Raw genomic sequence first — 22,008 nt, 5'->3', positions numbered from 1 at the left:
AGTACAGAATCGCACGCCCAGAAGAGGTGCCTGGGCGCGTGTTGGGAGAGCGGGCGCTCGCCTCGGAGCGCCGGCTTTCCCGCACTTTTTATTAAACGGGCCTGTTAGAAAATAGCAACGTCCATGCATGCCTCTCGGCCCTCCCTGGAAGGCCCATAGGCCACCCCTTTTTTTGCTCAGGTAAATATGTGTGTGAAACTGAAAATATGCACATACTTTTGGTATTTATAAACTAGCAAGTGTGCAAATATTTGAATCACATAGCACTTTCTTTGAAAACAAACTCGCTAGTGTGGTTCTTGTATCTTGTTTTCAAGTGGGTCAGAAGTAGCTAAGAATTAGCTACTTCTGACTGCTTGTTTTGAATAACTGGTAACTCTAATTTTTGTTATTGTTAAAAACTAACATGAAATGTGAGCCAAAACCCAGCCCAAATGTATGTGGCTTGCAGCAGAAAAACCTTTTATTTATGGACACCAGCAAACAGAACCAGCTCCTGATTTTATCCAGTGCTTATTCCCATCAGTCTGGCTCATTACAATCATAACAATGTTCTCTTTGACATCTTTTCAGCAGGGAAGAAAAAGCAGGGTATTTGAAGTGAAGTCTCTGAGAAGGCTGCCTTGTTTTCAGACGTGTCCTGGTGCAGGTCCAGTTTGGTATTTCAGGAAAGCACCCTCTGTAACAAACGGGCACTGCTACATTCTCGCCTCGGTTTCCTTGACACAGGAGGAGACAACTTTACCATCAACCACTTCCTCTGTTATTGTCTTAGTCTTCTTGATTTTGGTTGGGTCTGAAACCAAAGGACAAATGGTTAGCTGCTGAAAAGGAGATGAAGTCTAAGAAGGAAACCCCATAATAAGACTCTTAGTGCAACACATACCCCGTGCCATAAAACAAGCCTGTGCCTTTAAACGCAATGGCTTTCAAGAGCTTGAGAGTGTGCTCTGGTAAGCGACACTGAACACAACACACTGGGCAAAGAATCATAATAATAATGATCATTATTGAGAACCATCACCTGGTTTTGGGATTCCTTTGCCCCTCTGCTGGACCCAATCCCATTCCTGACTTTTCTCATGATTGTGCTGATTTCATAATCGCCAGAGACTTCCTAAATAGATAATTTCGCGGGCAGGCACGTTGCCTGCCCTGTATGCAGGTAAAGTTAGACTCATGATTCTACGAGGCTTGTGCTTTTACCCGCATTGTAGTGGAGGCCTTCCGAGGTGGGGTTACTCAGGATCGGGCGTGTGGGTGCACATGTGCGAGCGTTTGCTGGCTTACACCCAAGGACATGGCTATGTTATAACTTGCGCAAAATAGTGCGTGTATTCCTGGAAATCCCAGGTATGTGTGCTATTTCCCCCCATCTCCCCACTTATTTATTTATTTATTTATTTAATTTCTTTTCCTATACCGATGCTCAAGACAAGGTCTTATCGTACCGGTTTACAATGTAACTGAGGGGAAACCAATTAACATCAAGGTAGAAAGTAAAGTTACATTAAACAGGGAGCATAAAACCTGGGCAATGGAAGACATAAAACCTGGAAGACATAAAACCTGGGCAATGGAAGACTTGAACTGAACATGATCACAGGAACATCTCCTCATAAAAGTGCACGGGCTATGGCATGCCATGTGAACTTAGAACATATAAGAACATAAATAATGGCCTGCTGGGTCAGACCAAGGGTCCATGAAGCCCAGTATCCTGTCTTCAACAGCGGCCAATCCAAGTCACAAGTTCCTGGCAGGTACCCAAACATTAAATAGATCCCAGCAACAAGCAGTGGCTATTCCCTATTGATTAATAGCAGTTAATGGATTTCTCCTCCAGGAACTTATCCAAACCTTTTTTAAACCCAGCTATACTAACTGCACTAACCACATCCTCTGGCAATGAATTCCAGAGCTTAACTATGCGGTGAGTGAAAAAGAATTTTCTTCAATTTGTTTTAAATTTGCTACTTGCTAAATTCGTGTTTGAAGTGTGGAGCCTTGGGCCGAGGTGAGGTTAGTGCTCCCTGCAGGTCCTCATCATCAGTAGGCAGAGCTGGCTGGAGCAGAGGCCCAACGGGAGCTTCACCAGTACCAGCCCACATTCCTCAGAGGTGCCGGGGCCGGATGGACTTAGGCGCAGGCCTCTGGGCGGTGAAAGATCCGTCACAGAAGTAGAAGGCCAGTGAGAAGAAGAAGTCAGGCAGAAGTCGAGGCCGGCAGTAGACAGCAGAAATGAGCTCAAACCGAGATCAGAGCGGGCAGCGATCCAACGAAGTCAAAAGGAGGTCTGAGGCCAGCCAAGAATCCAAAATGATGATAAAGCCAGGGTCCAAGTCACAGTCCAAAGCTGAAGAGTCAATCCAGTGGGAGGAAGGCAAGGCAGGACAGTAAGGGGAGAAGACGGACAAGGAATCACCAGATGAGGACAGAGGACCACCAAAGACACAGAAACAGGAACCAGGAATTGAAGACAGGACGCAGGTATGAAGCAGGAACAGAAACCAGGAACAATGTGGCAATCAGCTACTTGAACGAGTATGACCTATTGCCGAGGCAATGCTGGAATATCTGAGAAGCCCTTTTATACGGCAGGGCTACTGGGATTATCAGGAAGGGCCGTGGGGCTTTTCTGCCATGGAACCTTTAAATGTCCAAGAAGGGCGCATGTGCGTGCCTAGAGGCATCGGGTGCAGGGAGATGTCGGCAACATCCAGGCCATGGAAGGCAGGCAGTGTCGGCGCCAGCCGCACGAAGCGAGCCAGCAGAGGTCTCAGTGCTGCGAGGAAGTGGCAGCAAGGCAGTGTTGGTGTCAGGAGTACGGCAGACCCGCTCGACTTGTCGGGAGGTGAGCATGGCGGGAAACAGGAATAGCCTGGCGTCCGTCAAGCATAACAATTCATGGAGTACCTCCTAGTCCTTGTGTTATCTGAAAGAGTAAATAACCTCCTCACATTTACCCATTCTAGACCTCTCATGATCTGAAAGACCTCTATCATATCCCCCCTCAGCCGTCTCTTCTCCAGGCTAAAACATTCCTAACATCTTATCCTTTCCTCATAGGTCAGCCTTTCCATCCCCTTTATCATTTTGGTTGCTCATCTTTGTACTTTCTCCAGTGCAACTATATCTTCTTTGAGATGCGGTGACCAGAACTGTACACAGTACTCAAGATGCGTTCTCACCATGGAGCGATACAGAGGCATTATGACATCTTCTGTTTTATTTACCATTAGCCGTTAAGCCCGTTCAAACAGGCAAGATTCCATCGGTCAGATCAGAGCCGCTCTCTTCTCCACAACTTCTTACCCTTCCCACTTACTCATATCCTCTTCCCTTTTCCTTCCATCCCCTCATCTTCCCTTTCCTTCCCCTCCCACCTCTTCCACAACCCCTTCCCTCTCTCTCAGCCCTCCTCCACTCCCTCTATTTCTCTTCTCTAGAACGTCTTACCCTTCCCACTTACGCACTCATGTCCTCTTCCCTTCTCCTTCCATCCCCTCATCTTCCCTTTCCTTCCCCTCTCACCTAATCCACAACTCCCTTCCCTCTCCCTCAGCCCTCCTCCACTCCCTCTTTTTCTTCCCTTTCCTTGCCCTCCCACCCCATCCACAACCCTGTCAGCAGCTTGGGCCGCTGGCCCGCCATCCCAGGATCCGTTAAGCGTGGCCCCACGCAGACACTGAGATGGGAGGTCTCCGAGGGTCCCTCTCTTGTGCCGCCTCACCACCGGGCTCGTTGCTGGCCCACCTGACGCACGGATATCGCCGCCGTTGCTCCTCCCCGCTGCATCCGTACGCCATATTGTCCGCCTCAGCCTGGCTCCGCATTGAACTGTGACCGACATGCTCTCTCGCCCGCGCATGCGCAGCTCGTCCGTCAGAGCCGCTCTCTACTGCGCATTTGCGGCACGTCGGTCCAAGCTCCCTTATAGGTATGATTCCCTTCCTAATAGTTCTTAACATTCTGTTTGCTTTTTTTGTTCGCCATAGCACACTGAGCAGACGATTTCAATGTAATATCAACTATGATGCCCAGATCTTTTTCCTAAGTGGTAACTTCTAATATGAAACCTAACATTGTGTAACTACAGCATGGGGTATATATATATATATATCACTTGTCCACATTATATATATATCACTTGTCCACATTATATTTTATCTGCCATATGATCGCCCAATCTTCCAGTTTCACAAGGTCCTCTTGCAGTTTATCACAATCTGCTTGTAATTTAACTACTCTGAATAATTTTGAGTTACTGCAAATTTGATCACCTCACTTGTACCTCTTTCCAGATCATTTATAAATATACTAAAAAGCACTGGTCCAAGTACAGATCCCTGAGGCATGCCATTGTTTAACTTTTTCCACTATGAAAATTGACTATTTAATCCAACTCTCTATTTTCTGACTTTTAACCAGTTTGCAATCCACATAAGGACATCTCCTCCTATCCCATTACTTTTTAGTTTTCTTAGAAGCCTCTCATGAGGGACTTTGTCAAACGCCTTCTGAAAATCCATATACACCACATCAACTGTTTCACCTTTAACCACATTTATTCACTTCTTCAAAAACAATGTAGCAGATTTATGCAGCAAGACTTTCCTTAGGTAAATCCATGCTGGCTGTGTCCCATTAAACCATTTATATGTTCTGTGATTTTATTCTTTATAATAGTTTCCACAATTTTTCCCAGCACTGAAGTCAGGCTCACCAGTCTATAGTATCTCAGATCACCTCTGGAGCCCTTTTTATATATTGGGGTTAAATTGACCACCTTCCAGTCTTCGGATACAATGGATGATTTTAATGACAGGTTACAAACTACTTGTAATAGGTCTGACATTTCATTTTTTAGTTCTTTCAGTACCCTAGGATGCATACCATCCTGTCCAGGTGATTTGCTACTCCTCAGTTTATCAATCTGGCCTATAATATCTTCCAGGTTCACTGTGATTTGGATCAGTTCATCTGAATCATCACCCTTGAAAATCGTCCTTGGAATGGGAGTATCTCCCCAACATCTTCCTCATTTCATTTAGTCTTTCTGCGATGGCCTTGTCTTCCCTAAGTGCTCCTTTAAGCCCTCGATCATCACATTTGAGAAAAGCAGCTTTCAGATTGACCATTTTACCCAGGAACATGACTTTGAAAATTACCCTATGATTTGTTGCTCTGACGATTGGCTATTTTAATACGACTGATACTTCAACAGATACCTGTCAACTGGACTGACGATGGACTGCCATTGTAGGTAAGGCATTAATGGGCAATAAATGCCAAAAAACTAGACTCTGTAAAAAATGAAGTTGTTTACCTCGTTTATAGCTGTCAGAACCTCCCCCAGTTGACCATGAAGATCCCCCAGACTGTGAACTTCTGTTAAAAGAAATGATACAGTGAACTGTTAGACTATTTCATTTGATTAGGAGTTAGAAGAGTAACAATGAACTTGGAGATGAGTTTGGCTGAATGTTGGATTCAAAACAATTTTTTTTAAAGATTAGCACTGTGACTATGTTATACTAGCAGAATATGTTTCCTTATCAAGTTTACTCTCAATGGGGGGAATTTTCAAAAGGATTTATGTGCATAAATCCTGGTTCATATGCCTAAATCAGCCTTTGAAAATTAACCCAGGGTAGACCCAAGAAAAGTATGTGCAAAACAAGATTTTGCATGAACCCCTTCACCCTCTCTGTGGACGAATGAGAAGGGATTCCGGGAAGAGAGGGGGAGGCACTGTGCAGGCAGAATAGGCTTTGAAATGGGTGGGCTACAATGGCCGTGGCTGACCAACATCTGTCCCTTCCTTTAGAATTGATTTGGGAGATCTGGAACGGGCTGGGCATCAAGAGGAGAAGAGCATTGTGTATTATCCATTTCCTTCATCTCTGCAGCTCTGGCCCTGACTGCTGCTTTGACTCACATAGCACTCTGTAGAGTGTCAGGCCAGATGACATAAGAAGAGGACATGGTTCGAGACACCACCACGCTCCTCCTCCTGCTGATGATTAAAATGGTATGGGGGAAAATGAAGAGAAAGTGAGAGGAGGGTAGGGCTAGGAGAGAGAGATGGGGTGGGACAGGGGAAGAGAAGGGGTCGAGCAGGGGAGGAAAGAGCAGGAAGGTAGTGAGGGAGCAAGAGGGCAGGGAAGAGAGATACAGAGTCTGTACGGGTACGGGGACATAGAGCAGAGCCGGGAAGAGGGATGGAGATTTGTTCACTTGACCCTCCCAACCAAAGAGATGTTCCATTGCACTTCTGGGTGGTTGAGATGGGGAAGCCATTTATATGGATACGTGTAATTTTCATGAGTATGCATGTGAATATAGGTACAGTAAGTTATACCTGCTCAAGGTGACATGCCACATGTGCACAAGAACATAAGAACATGTCATACTGGGTCAGACCAAGGGTCCATCAAGCCCAGCATCCTGTTTCCAACAGTGGCCAATCCAGGCCATAAGAACCTGGCAAGTACCCAAAAACTAAGTCTATTCCACGCTACTGTTGCTAGTAATAGCAGTGGCTATTTTCTAAGTCAACTTAATTAATAGCAGGTAATGGACTTTTCCTCCAAGAACTTATCCAATCCTTTTTTAAACCCAGCTACACTAACTGCACTAACCACATCCTCTGGCAACAAATTCCAGAGTTTAATTGTGCGTTGAGTAAAAAAGAACTTTCTCAAATTAGTTTTAAATGTGCCACATGCTAACTTCATGGAGTGCCCCCTAGTCTTTCTATTATCTGAAAGAGTAAATAACCGAGTCACATTTACCCGTTCTAGACCTCTCATGATTTTAAACATCTCTATCATATCCCTCCTCAGCCGTCTCTTCTCCAAGCTGAAAAGTCCTAACCTCTTCAGCCTTTCCTCATAGGGGAGCTGTTCCATCCCCTTTATCATTTTGGTCGCCCTTCTCTGTACCTTCTCTTATGTATGTCTGTATAAGTCTGTTTTGAAAATTTGTGAATAAGTCCATGGGTCCTTTGTTCCCACAAGCTTTAGCCCCTTCATAAGCTTCTGAAAATTGCCCTACACATTGCAAACCTTCTTATGAATCCATTATAGTCCTGCTATCACGCTGAAAATAACGTTTAAGCATCCTTTGTCACTGGATCATACATGAAACAGTTTGAGCTACGTCTCAGCTGCTATTATTTTCAAGCCACAAGAAAAGAAAAAAAAAATCACATATCACAGAAAGTATCAGGAGAGTAAAATTGAGTCTTCAGTTCCTCTCTATAGCCAACAGAATGGATAAACAAGGAAGCAAACGGGAGCAGGGAAATCCAGTCCTTTACTGGATTTGGAGACCATCTGAAAAGGTTCACTATGTCATCCATTTATAATCACCTCTTTTTAAATGAGGTCATCATCTGCTAGGACCTGGTGTGATATTACCAACATACTGAGGGCAGCAGGGCTGGTGCTTCCATGAAACAAGCCAGGCAGTCACCAGAGTGCCGAAATTCTGAGGGCGGCAAACTCCTGCCAGTGTGAGGCAGATCTAATACTGCCCAAAAAGGAGTCACTGCTGCCAATAAGAGGGAGCACCGTGCCGACGCTGCCACCAACAGGCAAGTTGGGGAGCAGAGAGCGTGACCAAAGGTTTGACTAGGGCACGAAATCCTCGGCCCTGGAGAGCAGGCTAAACAGTGTGAGCAGACGGAGGTGCGCATGCTCAGGTCTCTTTGTCTTTGGTTCCTCCTGCAGTTTGCAAGGGGGTAAATAAGTAAGGATGTCACATGGGGCTTGCTTGTCAGTGCAAATGGAGAAAAGGGGAGACCTACTAAGGGGCCCATGTGATAAAACCCACACTAAAATCAGAGTTAGATTTTAGCACAGGGATTTTATTTTACATGCATTTTTTAAAAAAGCCGTCCCCATAGGATGCAGGAAGCTATGACATGCAAATAGGTCGGGAGGAAGAAAAGCACATTAAACAGCTTTTTATACTCAGCAGCCATTGGGCATGTCATTACTTAAAAAACTTGCGCAAAAAATAAATAAATTCTCCAACCTCAATGTGACATTTCCCTCCCTCTCTCCTACTCTGGGCCAATGTGGTCAGCCCAAATCATAGAAACATAGGAACGTTGAAATATAACGGCAAAAAAAGACTAGTCTGCCCATTTGTCTAATTTAGCCAGCCCTTACAGTTCCCACCACTCCCTTAGAGATCCCCTGCATTCATCCCTTGCTTTCTTGATTTCTGATACTGTTTTTGTCTCCATCAGGTCCACTGGGAGGCTGCTCCACACATCCACCACCCTCTCTGTATCAAAATATTTCCTGAGTCTACCCTCTTTCAACCTCATCTCATGACCCCTTGTTCTAGAGCCTCCTTTCCATTGAAAGAGGCTTCCCCCTGTGCATGGAAACCTTTGAGATATTTGAGTGTCTCTATCATATCTCCCCTATCTCGCCTTTCCTCTAGGGTGTACATGTTTAGATCTTTAAGTCTATCCCCCTAGGCTGTGGAACGAAGACCACTGCCCATTTTAGCAGCCTCCCTCTGGCCCCACTCCATCCTGTTTCTATCCTTTTGAAGGTGGGGTCTCCAGAATTGTGCACAATATTCCAAGTTAGGTCTCACCAGGGACCTATACAGGGGCAGCATCACCTCCCTTCTTCTGCTGACCATCCCTCTCCCTGTGTACCCAAGCATCTTTCTGGCTTTTGTTGTCACTTTCGCCACCTTAAGATCATCAGATACAATAGCCCCCAGATTCCGCTCCTCTTTTGTGCTTAGAAGAATTTCACCTCCAATATTGTATCTCTCCCTTGGGTTTTTGCAGTCCAAATGCATTACTCTGCATTATTTATCATTAAAACCTAACTGCCAGTCTGTAGACCATTCCTTGAGCTTTGCTAGATTCTTCCTCATGTTTGCCATATCTTCCTGGCTGTCTAAACCTGTTGCAGATTTTGGTATCATTGGCAAAAAGGCAAACCTTTCCCGACAGTCCTTCTGCCAGGTTGCTCACAAAAATATTGAAAAGAACCAATCCCTGAGGAACACTGCTCGTAACAGCCCCCTCCTCCATTTATCGCTACTCTTTGTTCCACTCAGCCAGTTTCTAACCCAGTCAGTCGCTCTAGGATCCACACCAAGGGCGCACAATTTATTTATGGGTCTCCCGTGCGGAACCGGGTCAAAGGCCTTACTGAAATCCAAGTACGCTACGTCTAGCACTTCTCTTGATCCAACTCTCTGGTCACCCAGATTTATCTGACAAAATTTACCTTTAGAAAAACGATGCTGCCTCGGACCTTGCAATCCATTGGATACCGGAAACTGCACTCTCCTCTGTTTTAGCAGTGATTGCATTAATTTATTTGCCACAGAGGTCAGACTAACCACCCTATAGTTCTGAGCCTCCTCCTTACTTCCATCATATAATTAGTCCTTCCTTTCTCTCACCTTAAAGAAAGATTAGCTGGAACGGAGCAGAACTCACCCACTCCCGAACCCCCTCTTAGCCATTTAAACTGCCCAAGGGTCCTCCAAATTTCTCTCCACCCCAGTCAACCCCAGCCAGAGAGGTCCTTACTTCCTCAGGCAGGGCTGCTCCCTCACTAGCAGCCAAGTGGTCCCTCCACCGTCAGCTGTCTGTGTCCTTTCATTGACAGAAGACAATAAGGACAAATTGGCAGACAGCAAAGAAGTGAATAAATTAATATTAAGTGCCTGAGTGTTCCAGAAAAGCAGAAAACTGACATCTTCAGAGAGCAGTGTCTGAGGGTGTGCTTAGGGTCAGCAGGGATCATGCAAAGGGGAGAATCAGGGAGGAATCTGGGCACCCTGACTCAGAAGGGTACTGTACTTATTGAACAGGGTAATATGAACTTCTTTTCCAGACTTTTCACAAAGGGAATGAATAGGAATTGCTTTCCAAAATAGTTCTTTCAGTGTTACTTAAAGTGGAGCTACAAAAGACAAAGTTGCTAATTCTGCTTTATCTTTTGGCCCAAACATTCACCACTTCTTCACTATTGCCCACTCAAAAATGATATTCCTCCGATGGATATCAGTGATAACCTAAGAGATGTCATTGACATGCTTTTAGAAACTTTCATGGCTAGCTGTGCATGGCAAAAGAATATCAGAGTGCGCTGAGTCCTTTCCACAGGTTTGATAGATATTTAACTCAGAGAGTAAGGGAAAGAGACTGGTTTTTGCCGATGCTATGTGTGCTCTATGTGGAATTTTGGACATAACAGAACAGACCCTTGTCTCTGGTGCTCTTAACCTGCTGAACACCAGAAGTAAGCCAACCACTGTGCACTGGAAGTTTCTCATCTTCCAAAGTCATACCACACTTACATTCCCTCGCCCTCTAGCAGGCGGCGGTAAGTTTGAATCTCCATCTCCAGCCGGTTCTTGATGCCCAGGAGCATTTCATAGTCTGCATTTTGGCGGGACATGTCAGCCCGTAGTTCGCCCAGTTGATCTTCTACGCTGCTAATCATGGCCTGTATTTGTGAGAGCTGAAGGCAGTAACGCCCCTCAGTTTCTGCCAAGGTTTCTTCAAGGGACTGTTTCTGTTTGGCAAGAAAAAGAACAGCTTACTGCTTTAACATCAGCAAGAGCTGCACCAATAAAGGTTAGCTTAAGATGTTAGGGCTTTGCTATCATGGTTCAGTTTTAGGTGCTGATTCAAAATGAAATATTGGAGCTAAATTGTTTGTAAGATTTGCAACTCCAGAATCATGCAGCTCTGCAGTTTTCCGGCACAACATCTGCCAATCTGGCTACTTCTCTAAAGAGCTACTTTATTTTGGAATCTAGCTGCTATAGTTATGGATAATATTATATTATCTTATTCCAGGGACTATGGTGTTTTTATGACAAACCATGGCCAGCTGGGCCTGCAGCTCGATTTCCAGTCCCTGAACGGTACGTCTCAGGTCTGTGATCTCAGTCTTGCTTGACTGCATCTGTTCTGCCCCGGCAGAGATTTCTTTTCTTAGCTCGATGGTCTGAAACAAAGGAAGCACGAAATGACACTTTGGAGGAAATCTGGTTCAGTTTTGCTTTACAGGACAGGCTGGTGGAGGGGTTTCACCTTTTTATTGAATTGTTCTTCGGCATCTCTCCGGTTCTTCTCAGCCAAAGTTTCGTACTGGGCTCTCATGTCATTCAGGTGCTTGGTGAGGTCGATGCCTGGGGCAGCATTCATCTCTACATTCACGTCACCGACAGCCGTACCCGAGAGAGATTTCATCTCCTGCAAACAGATTGAGCAGTTAGGATGCGGCACTTCCCTTCTTTCATATTTTGGCATTGTGTAAAAACTGAAGATTTATCATGATCAGAATAGGGCGACATTTTAGGAGAAAAAAAAGATCTATATAAGTTTATACGATTGTCATAGGAAGGATTTAATAGCAGAATTTACACAATACTCAGTCATCTTATTCTCAAGGACAGGTTGAGAAAGGTGTGGCCTAATGACCAAGGCACTGATTTATGAGTCACATCCTGTTACGGAAGTTCACATCTACTCTGCCACATTTTCAATTTTCCAACTTTTCCTGTAGAGAAAGCACAAGCGGGCCAATTCTATAAAGTGTGCTTGGCCATGCGCACTGTTTAACACGTGTTTGGTTGCGTGTTTTCAGCGCGTGTCTGTTACCCTTTGTACTGTAAGGGATTGAGCGCCTCAAAAACATGCGGCCAACCCCTGTGAAAACCAATAGCGCTCATCATATGCAAATGCACGTCGATGAGGCCTTTAGTTAGTCATCTGGCGTTCTGAAAGTAAAATGTGCAGCCAACCCCCCCCAAGGGCAGGCGTTAATTTATGAGCAGCCCAAAAAAAGTGTAGAGAAAAGCAGAAAATGCTGCTTTTCTCTACTCCCTCTGACTTAACATCCTAGCGATATGAAGTCAGAGGAACCAAAAATGTAAAATAAATAAGTAAATAAAATATTAAAAAATGTGCCAGCCGGTCCGATTAGGGGAACGGACAATTCAGTTTTACCGGCATCCACTTCCCTAACTGATTGCTGTCAGCAGGTTCGGAAAACCAACGCTCGTAAAATTGAGCATCGGTTTCCTGAACCCGCTGACAGAGCCACCTCTCCTGGGCCAAGGAGGCGCTAGGGGCGCGTAATCGTCCCTAGCGCCTCCTTTTAGCGCGACCCCTTCATTTACATATAGGATCGCACGTCCAGGAGAGCTGGCTGGGCGCGCGGCGGGAGAGCGTTCTCCCGCGATCCCTTCTGACTCGGCCTGAAGGTGGATTACAAGAAATGGCAGGCGCACATTGTCACAGGGCTGAGTGTTGGTAACAGAGGGAGGCTTGCAGGGGGGATCTCCAGTTAAGATGGGTTCAGTCAGACGGGACGGTGTGAATGGGGAAGAAGGACCCCCCCTAATAGTCTAGGGGGGTAGGCAGTGAAGAATGCAAGGCCAGGGAACACTAACAAATTACAGCAGTGGTGGGTGGGGTAGGAAGCAATCACCTGGCATAGGAAAACTCAAAAGTTATTATAATTGGAGTGAGGAGAGGGTGGTAAAGGTTAGGAGGTCACTAACAGAGTCTGAAGGGAGAGAAGAAATTAGAGTACCAGGAAACCTTAGGAAAAGCCCCTAGTTACAAGTGCTTAGGTGCAAAAGGGTGGTAATGAGAAGGTCTGGCTGAACATGTCTTGATGAAGGTGAGTTGGCAGGTCCCCATGTGCAATGCCTGTGGAATTTTATTCCAGAATTTGACTGCAAAGCAGCGTAATGCAAGAAGCGTTGTGCGGTTTTAGCATTGCAGATGCCAGAGGAGAGGAAGATAGAAGCGCTTGTGGGTGAAGATGGACAATTTGACTCTGTATGGACTTGAGAGAGTCACTTTATCTCGCTGAGCCTCAGCTCGCTCAGCTATAGTTACAAAATAAAATAGAAATGGTCCACTTTAATGTCGTCTGCACACCAGGAATGTGCTACCAGGCCATCTACGCCAGAATTGGCCACATAATAATAATATGCAGATAAACAGTGCTATATAAATGCAGAATTTTGAAAATAGCATATGTGCAATACAGGAAAAGTTATTAATCTTCAAGTTAAATATCCCAACTTTGATAAATACTTAATTTTAAAAATTCCTTGATTAAATATTGTAAGACAAGTGGTCTGATTTACAAATTACATTTAAACACCCCCTAGGCACTGTGGGAGCTGTCGCTCCTCCACTCCCCCCCGAGGTCAGAAAACAGGACACAGAAGATCTGAAGCATAGCCCCTATGGTTTTCTGCCACAGTTCAGTGGTAGATTCTGCAGAAAGAATCTGAAGCATATTGTCAAACATTTCCATTTTTTATATTACCTTATAAAAATAAAAAGGTCCATACGGAGTAAGCCCTGCGAGCAAGAAAGTTATCTGGCTACAGGAGAGGAATGGTAGTAAGAGGACAGGAGGGGAGGGGTTGTGCTCTGTTCTCGCCCCCTCCCCTCCTGTTCTCTGCATACTGTCTAGGAGGGGAGGGGAGAAGGTGGAGCTGAGTTGTTCTGCTGAGTGAGATTCAGCACAGCTGAAAAGAAGCAATTCTGCTACTCCCAATATTTTTGCTACCCTAAGCACAGGCCTAGTTTGCCTTTTGGCAAATCCAGGCCTGTATATAACTGTGGATCCATAAAGTCTTGAGAATGTGAATGAAGAGAAGAGGAATGGGGGTGGCTTGCGGGAATGACGGCTACTACCTGATGATTAATACCCTTATTCAATAAACATACTCACTGTCAATGCGACTCTAGCATTGCTCTAAGCTTCAACGGCAAGAGGAAATGTGGAAAAAGGATTTGCATTCACAAAAAACCGGGGAAGTCGCTTGCTTGTTGCGGTGGTTATTACCCCAAACCAAATTAGCCTGCTACTTCACTTTCAATGCATATCTAAGCAGCTCTCTGCTTCAAGGGCAAGGGGGGAATGAAGAAAAGAGGATTTATATTCAGACAACAACCAACAAGGACTAAATTACACAGGCTGGGTAAACAAATAAGCGTGGGAGTAGCTTGCTTGTTACGGCGGTTACTACCCTGAACCAAGCAAGCCTGAAACTTCACCTTAAATACATATATAGCGCAGCTCACTGCTTCAATGGCAGGGGGAATGAAGAAAGGATTTATATTCAGACAACAACCAACAAGGACTAAATTGCATAGGCTAGATAAACAAATGAGCGTGGGAGTAGCTTGCTTTTTACAGCGGTTACTGCCCCTAACCAATTAGGCTTGATACTTCACTTTGGTGCGGCTCCAGCACTGCTCTCTGCGACAGGGGCAGGGGTGGAGGGAAATTGGAACTAGGGAGTTACCAGTAAGGGCCCTGACCTCGGCGGTCAGAGTAACAGATAAGTATGAGAAAAATAAGTGTGAAAGCTTGCTGGGCAGACTGGATGGGCCGCTTGGTCTTCTTCTGCCGTCATTTCTATGTTTCTATGTAACTGAAAGTGAAGAGCAATGTACTGCTAATTTTAAAAACATGGGCTGTGAGCTGTCAGAATAGGTGCTTGAGATCCAATTTTACAAAATGCATATATTTTTTCTTTTTCCATAAAATGTATAATAAAGCAGATATAATTCATAAACTGCAGCTAAGGCTATCTTCAAGGTTTCTAACTTGAAGTACACTATACCTCAGCAATGTATAATATATGCATCTTTACATTAGTTTCATAAAGCAATTAGTCACAATGTGATGGGTATCATTAAATTACTGCTCCCAGGGAGTGGCAACTTAAAATCAAGATCTCAATGGCCCTGGGTGTGAACAATCTTGCTGGCAGCTCATACTCTAATTGTCTAAATGCACTACAATATATAAATATATTTTTCCCTGATTTGAAGGCCTATCAATCAATGTAGCTAATCACATTCTTTACCCCATTGGAAAGTAAATAGTTTCCTCCACATGCAATCTTCTACCCTTTCATCTTTGAAGCTGTCCTATTTGAAGGCTTCTTTTGTGTTCTTGAGTGCAGTTTTATTTAGCTGTTATCTTCTAATGAGTTTTGCCATGGATATGAATGGGATGAACCCTTCTGATGACAGAAAATGATGTGGGTAAAGGTCAAGCATAGGATGAGTCTCAGAAGCTGAAAGATGTCACCTGTTCATGGTTCTTCTTCATGTAGGCCAGTTCCTCCTGCAGGCTCTCTATCTGCATCTCCAGGTCAGCCCTGCTCAGGGTCAGCTCGTCCAGGACTCGGCGCAGGCCATTGGTATCAGCCTCAACAGTCTGGCACAAGCACAACTCATTCTCATACCTGAAAAAGAAACGCTTGGACTTCATTTTAATAAAAGATCTCTTTAATCGATTCATTTGCTGCTAATAAATGTGATCTGGTTCCTCAGGTTTATCGCTTTGACAATTGCTACTCACTTCTCCCTGAAGTCATCGGCTGCCAGCCTGGCATTGTCGATGAGCAGCACAGTCTTGCCGTTGCCAATAATGGCTTCCAATATCTAGGACACAGGAAGCTGTGGATATCATTCTGAGTATCTTTCAAATATACATCAGTAGGGACCCAATTGATTAGCACTGTGTCTCTGTTTTAGGCCTCCAAACCCAATTTTCTTTTAAAATCATAACTAGAATGCCATGACAGAACAAAGGAGATCATGTGACTTGGATCTCACTATATGTTTGATCAATCAGCAGAGGACCTCTGCTTAAACACATGTAAAAATGTTTTTCAGTTTAGAAGCATTAAAAAGCACTTTTCAGAGGTTGCAACACTCTCAGCTTTGGTCTTAGAATACAATCCAATGATTCTGGGAGCCCCTGACTCATTATACATCCCATAACACTATATTTATCTCTGTAAGGAAATACACAGAAATGTATAGAGAACAAATGTTTAATATTACAGCAGCTGCCTTTGTAAAAAATATTATTTTAATCTCTTTAATTCCTGCCTTAAATTATCTGAACTTTAATCTTTGCTGATTAAAACCCTGATTACCTATTAATATATGTCTTGAAAACTTTTGCCTCACAAAATCCATGTTGTAGTATTCGACATACAGTTGCAAATATATAATTCTGATCTCTGAACACGAGGTTCATTGTATTTTATGGTGAGATCTAGATCTGGAAAAAGTCCCAGTACTGAGTTTGCAAAGAGTCTATTAGGCTATGCAGAGTCAACATGGAGAAACCATCTTCTATGAAATATTACTGATCTTGATGCCAAACAAATATAGTTAATGTCAATAAAGCAAAATGAAAAGCAGAATAGCTATAATTTATTGTGTCATCATCATATTTTTAGTAGATTATATGCTGATCTTATTGAACTATCTGCACAATTTTGTGGGCTTACAATTCTAGCAAGATTTCAGCTACAGAATATTTCTTACCTCTTTTTTCAGATCCTTGATTATTGATTCATATTTACTGTAGTCTTGAGCTCCAGGAGAACCTTCAGAGTAGTTCTTCTTATACCACTCTTTGATTTTAAGTTCAAACGTTGTGTTTTCCTCCTCTAAAGCACGCACTTTGTCCAGGTAGACAGCCAGACGGTCATTGAGATTCTGCATAGTTTGCTTTTCGCTACCAGACAGAAGACTGTCAGCTCCGCCAAAGTTTCCTACATAGCCACCACTAACAAATCCGGCACTATGGCCACCACCAAAGCCAAGAACACCAAACCCAGCGTCTTGGCCACCACTGATGCCACAAACATCAAAACCAGCACCTGAGACACCCTTCAAACTACCACTGCCAAAACCAGCACTGATTGAGCCACCGCCAGCACCAAAGCCTCTACCCATAGTTCCTCCAGAGATGCTACCCAAGCTGGAGCCCCCAGAAAACTTCAAACCTGAGCTACCCATACCCCCAACAAAGCTTCCACTTCCACCAGAAGTAACAACATTGTATGAGGAAGTCTGCCTGTGCATTGCCATTGGCTTCATGCCGAAGTGGAACAGAAGTATTGGAAATATAATTAGGTGAAAAGTATAGGATTCTGAAATTGGTATCGTCCTTATATACAGAACCCAGGGAGTGTTTCATGGCTGAATTCCATCCACCTTCATTCACAGCAAAAATAATGATTGCCAACATATTAACACTTGCCATAACTGGATACATTTTCTAATGAATAGTAATCTATTGTGTTATGACCATTCCAGCAGAAATGAAGATGCCCTCGGGATGCTTGTATGCCAGGGTGGAGATGGGTGGAGTACTGTTAAACACTTAGGATAATATGTTCAGTCTTTTGAAGAAAGCAGAGTAACCTTTTATTTAAATACGTCATACTCTTTTAGGTACATTTTCCTTCTCTTAAAACCTCTACCTAGTAGGTTAAAGGCAATGCAGTAGCACATTTTGCACTCCTCGCTGGCAGGGTGCTTGAACTGATGAAGACAGCTCTTAGGAGCCCATGAATTAAAATATAATCTGCATGCTAAAACCATTTAGTGCAGTCAACAAATAAAGTTGATATTTAGTGCCATTTGTCTAGCTAAGTTCAGACTTAGCCAGATAAAAGTCACGATTTGAAAATTCCTATGGGCTGACCCGTCTCCGAGGTATCTGTTTTAGGGATGTGAATCGTGTCCTCGATCGTCTTAACGATCGATTTCAGCTGGGAGGGGGAGGGAATCGTATTGTTGCCGTTTGGGGGGGTAAAATATCGTGAAAAATCGTGAAAAATCGAAAAATCGAAAAACCGGCACATTAAAACCCCCTAAAACCCACCCCCGACCCTTTAAATTAAATCCCCCACCCTCCCGAACCCCCCCAAATAACTTAAATAACCTGCGGGTCCAGCGGCGGTCCGGAACGGCAGCGGTCCGGAACGGGCTCCTGCTCTGAATCTTGTCGTCTTCAGCCGGCGCCATTTTCCAAAATGGCGCCGAAAAATGGCGGCGGCCATAGACGAAAAAGATTGGACGGCAGGAGGTCCTTCCGGACCCCCGCTGGACTTTTGGCAAGTCTCGTGGGGGTCAGGAGGCCCCCCACAAGCTGGCCAAAAGTTCCTGGAGGTCCAGCGGGGGTCAGGGAGCGATTTCCCGCCGCGAATCGTTTTCGTACGGAAAATGGCGCCGGCAGGAGATCGACTGCAGGAGGTCGTTCAGCGAGGCGCCGGAACCCTCGCTGAACGACCTCCTGCAGTCGATCTCCTGCCGGCGCCATTTTCCGTACGAAAACGATTCGCGGCGGGAAATCGCTCCCTGACCCCCGCTGGACCTCCAGGAACTTTTGGCCAGCTTGTGGGGGGCCTCCTGACCCCCACGAGACTTGCCAAAAGTGCAGCGGGGGTTCGGAAGGACCTCCTGCCATCCAATCTTTTTCGTCTATGGCCGCCGCCATTTTTCGGCGCCATTTTGGAAAATGGCGCCGGCTGAAGACGACAAGATTCAGAGCAGGAGCCCGTTCCGGACCGCTGCCGTTCCGGACCGCCGCTGGACCCGCAGGTTATTTAAGTTATTTGGGGGGGGTTCGGGAGGGTGGGGGATTTAATTTAAAGGGTCGGGGGTGGGTTTTAGGGGGTTTTAGTGTGCCGGCTCACGATTCTAACGATTTATAACGATAAATCGTTAGAATCTGTATTGTATTGTGTTCCATAACGGTTTAAGACGATATTAAAATTATCGGACGATAATTTTAATCGTCCTAAAACGATTCACATCCCTAATCTGTTTAAGTAGTTAGCCAGATAAAACTGAGCTGAATAACTTGGAGGTATTCTGGGGCCTTTCTGGATGAAATTAACCCGATAAGTTATTCAGAATTAAGATATTTAGTTAGATGGATAATTTATCTGGCTTACTCTGGTCATGGCATAGAACAGTCCTAAAGTTAGCTGGGTAAATGTATCTAGGTATTCATGCTGCTGAATATCCTGCTAGAGTTATCCAGATACATTTTATTAGACATCTAGCAGCTGAATATGAACCCCAACGTGCCTTGCACTAATGGATTAGTGTGCATGCTAAACCAATCTTAGAAGATGCTTTTATTCTCCAAACTGGGCTACTGTAAGGCCCTCCTGCTTGGCCTCCCAATATCCACTCTCAGACCCCTGCAGCTACTCCAAAACGCAGCAGCAAGACTACTCACAAACAGTAAAAGATCGGACCACATCTCACCTATCCTTAAAAACCTACACTGGTTGCCCATTCAATCCAGAATCCAATACAAAGTCCTCACCCTCATCCACAAAACTCTTTACACTGACAACTTCAACTGGATGAACACATCCCTCTACTTCCACAACCCAGAAAAGAACCTCCGCTCCAACAACACAGGATTCATCCCATCCCCTCTCCAAAAGCAATTTACCTGACCACGATAAGAGAACGCACTATATCTGTAGCCGGACCTACCCTCTAGAATAACTTACCAACACAGCTAAGACTGGAGACAACAATGCAAACCTTCAAAACAAAACTAAAAACATGGCTTTTCCAAAAAGCCTTCGCAACAAAACGTTTAATACCCATTTCTGAGGACATCACACGATAGGATAACCCTTCGGACATACAGTTTTAACTCAACATTCATGTCATGACTATTTTTCATTCAATCTCCTGGGTAAGAATTTGTCAGAACCATAATAACAAAACTCTACATAGGCCATACTCTTGTTACTGTTACAGTTTAATCCCCTTTGTAAGAAATTAGTAAGTTTAAAGTTACAATACTAAATAAGACTTGATAACAATGCTAAATAAGAACAAATACAATGTGAAATAAGAGTTAATTACAATGTTCAATACATTTTTACTGAAGTTATAATGCAGTTACAAACACAATGTTAAATATGAACTAGATGATGGTATGTTGATGTTATAATGTACAACAAGAAGACCTCAACTTCTTGATCATAGCTACAATGTAAACCGATGTGATATTATATATTGAACAGCTACAATGTAAACCAATGTGATATTCTATATTGAACACCGGTATATAAAAACCAATAAATAATAACAATGTATGTGCTATAATTAGCATGCATGCAAATATAAATAAATTATATGAAAATGAGAGCTTAATGAGTATCTGATTGATAGCACGGTACACTTTCCTCTATGAGCTATCCAACTCAAACTTGCTAAGGCCAACAATTTAACACCGGTCTTGGACCAGGTGTTAATGTTTTAATTTTCACACTATTTCAAGGATTCAAATAAAAAGATGCACTGGGAATTACTGATGGATGAAATGGGGCTGATCGAGCAGGAGATGGGGATAAGGGGAGATGGAGAGAACGAAAAAGAGAGAGGATGCAGTGAGAGGAGAGACAGTCTAGCACTTAAAAAAAAGCTCCACATTTGTGTAGATAAGAAAGTATATTTTTAAACCAAAGGTTCACCAATGACAACTCTTTTTCAATCATTGTTGTACACTGTATAGTTATACAGCAAATGGTTGTAACTATTGCAAACAAAGGCCCATCTCACAAGTTCCAATCGACGCCATGATTCTGCAGAAACATTGCACTGCATGTGTTCTTTCTATGTCCTCTATAGTCTCAGAGGCCAAAAACAGTTTGCAAGACAGTTGTTGCACCATAGATGCCTGCAGCAATTGAGCTGTAAGACCCTCACAGATGGCATCAAGTAGGAACTAGAAGGGATACTCACAAGGAAGCCTCTTCCCAATCAAATTTTCACACCTCTCTCCAGCTTTTTGACTTCTTGTCTGTGGCCCTCTGAGATGACTGGAGTGTATGCAGTGGCAAGGAGTGGCTCCAGAAGACTGATGTCCACAGTGGTGTTCTCAGTTACCTGAACTTACGTTGCTGGCATTCTTGTCATTGCTGTGGTCAGTCTGTCCAAAGAAAACAGGTGTTCTATGGCTTCAACATGAACAACAACTGTCAGCGTACCATTATTGCCTCAAAACTATTGGGTGCTTGCAAAGGGATGGCAGATTTCCCTCTCTGATGTGAATGGGATGGATCATACTCTACAAATATTTATTAGAGGTGCGTCCAAATACTGCAGTTATAAAGCTTCGGCAGGGTTTTGGCTTGTGATCTGAGAACAGACTAAAAAGTTCTCAAAAAAATGGATTGGTGAGGGAGAAATAGCAAAGTTCTGTTTATGGTTTGTCTGATTGTTAGACTGGAAGATCTTTTTGAACTGAGGCTAAAATCTGACTGCTTTGAGTTTGAATCAAACTGTTTTGCACATCCGTTTTGGAAAATCTGCAATGATTCTGTTTTTCTGTGTTTAGATAATAAAGACTGAATTCCCTATTAATCTGTTGATGGTGCTTCTAGAACTGGGATGTCCAACCTTTTTGTGTGAGTGGCCTCATTACAATTGTTTTTCCCACTCCCAGGAGCTGCTTAGCAATTTCCCAAAAGATAGGGGATATTAGAAATGTATGTTGTTATTAATGTAAATGTGCATTTTATAAACAAGTTTCAAATGAGAGGACTCATTTATTTCCTTACTTGCTCATCACTGTATTAAACACTGATTTAGCGAGATATCTGGCATGATTTGTGCTTGCACAATAGTCACTAGATGTAGAGTTGCTGAGTGATCCAGATAGATGTGTCTATTTGAATTGAGGGATCTTGATTTAATTTTGATGTTTTTCATTCCTGAAAAAAACCTTCTTGTAGGAATATGTGCTGCCAAATAGTGCAATGAACGGAAGGGCCGGTTTTGATAGATTTGGCTAAGACTCTGAGAGAATATATTTGATGATAAAATGTACCATGCTCTGCAAAAGTACTTCACTGTCATTTTCGATCTCAGCTCCAGTTGGGACATGTCGCATCAGTGGCATCAGTTGCAAATGAAACAGCAGATAGCTTAATTTCACCACAGGGCTCCCTGAAATTCCCAAATCTTTGTTTGAATTCATGTCTTGGGCTGCTGATCGGTGCAGAATACTTTCATGGTTCACTGTCGCAGCATGCCTTGTTGAGAGTGTTGTTTCTGAATCAGTTCCAACTTCTGAATTAACGCTTGGACATGCTCGTACAGTTCGTTAACTATTTGATCCTTCA

The 22,008-nt window shown here is 43.8% G+C and overlaps 1 protein-coding gene across 1 annotated transcript in view; it reads right to left on the bottom strand.

The window, feature by feature from the left end:
- Positions 1–441: 441 nt before the first annotated feature.
- Positions 442–22,008, bottom strand: part of LOC115073649 (keratin, type I cytoskeletal 9-like) — a 45,860-nt gene continuing 24,293 nt past the window's right edge. Inside the window, exons 9-16 of the mRNA XM_029572249.1 lie at positions 16,385–17,012; positions 15,405–15,487; positions 15,132–15,288; positions 11,093–11,254; positions 10,881–11,006; positions 10,351–10,568; positions 5,330–5,391; positions 442–796 (exon numbers count right to left, since the gene is read on the bottom strand). Coding sequence (XP_029428109.1) covers positions 699–796; positions 5,330–5,391; positions 10,351–10,568; positions 10,881–11,006; positions 11,093–11,254; positions 15,132–15,288; positions 15,405–15,487; positions 16,385–17,012 — 1,534 coding nt within the window. The 3' untranslated portion in view covers positions 442–698. The remainder of the gene's footprint in view (positions 797–5,329; positions 5,392–10,350; positions 10,569–10,880; positions 11,007–11,092; positions 11,255–15,131; positions 15,289–15,404; positions 15,488–16,384; positions 17,013–22,008) is intronic.

Source organism: Rhinatrema bivittatum, chromosome 12 (genome assembly GCF_901001135.1).
Source record: "Rhinatrema bivittatum chromosome 12, aRhiBiv1.1, whole genome shotgun sequence".
In the NCBI taxonomy this organism is placed as follows: Eukaryota; Metazoa; Chordata; class Amphibia; order Gymnophiona; family Rhinatrematidae; genus Rhinatrema; species Rhinatrema bivittatum.
The sequence above is the reverse complement of the archived record's forward strand: the minus strand, read 5'-3'. Positions and strand labels throughout refer to the sequence as shown.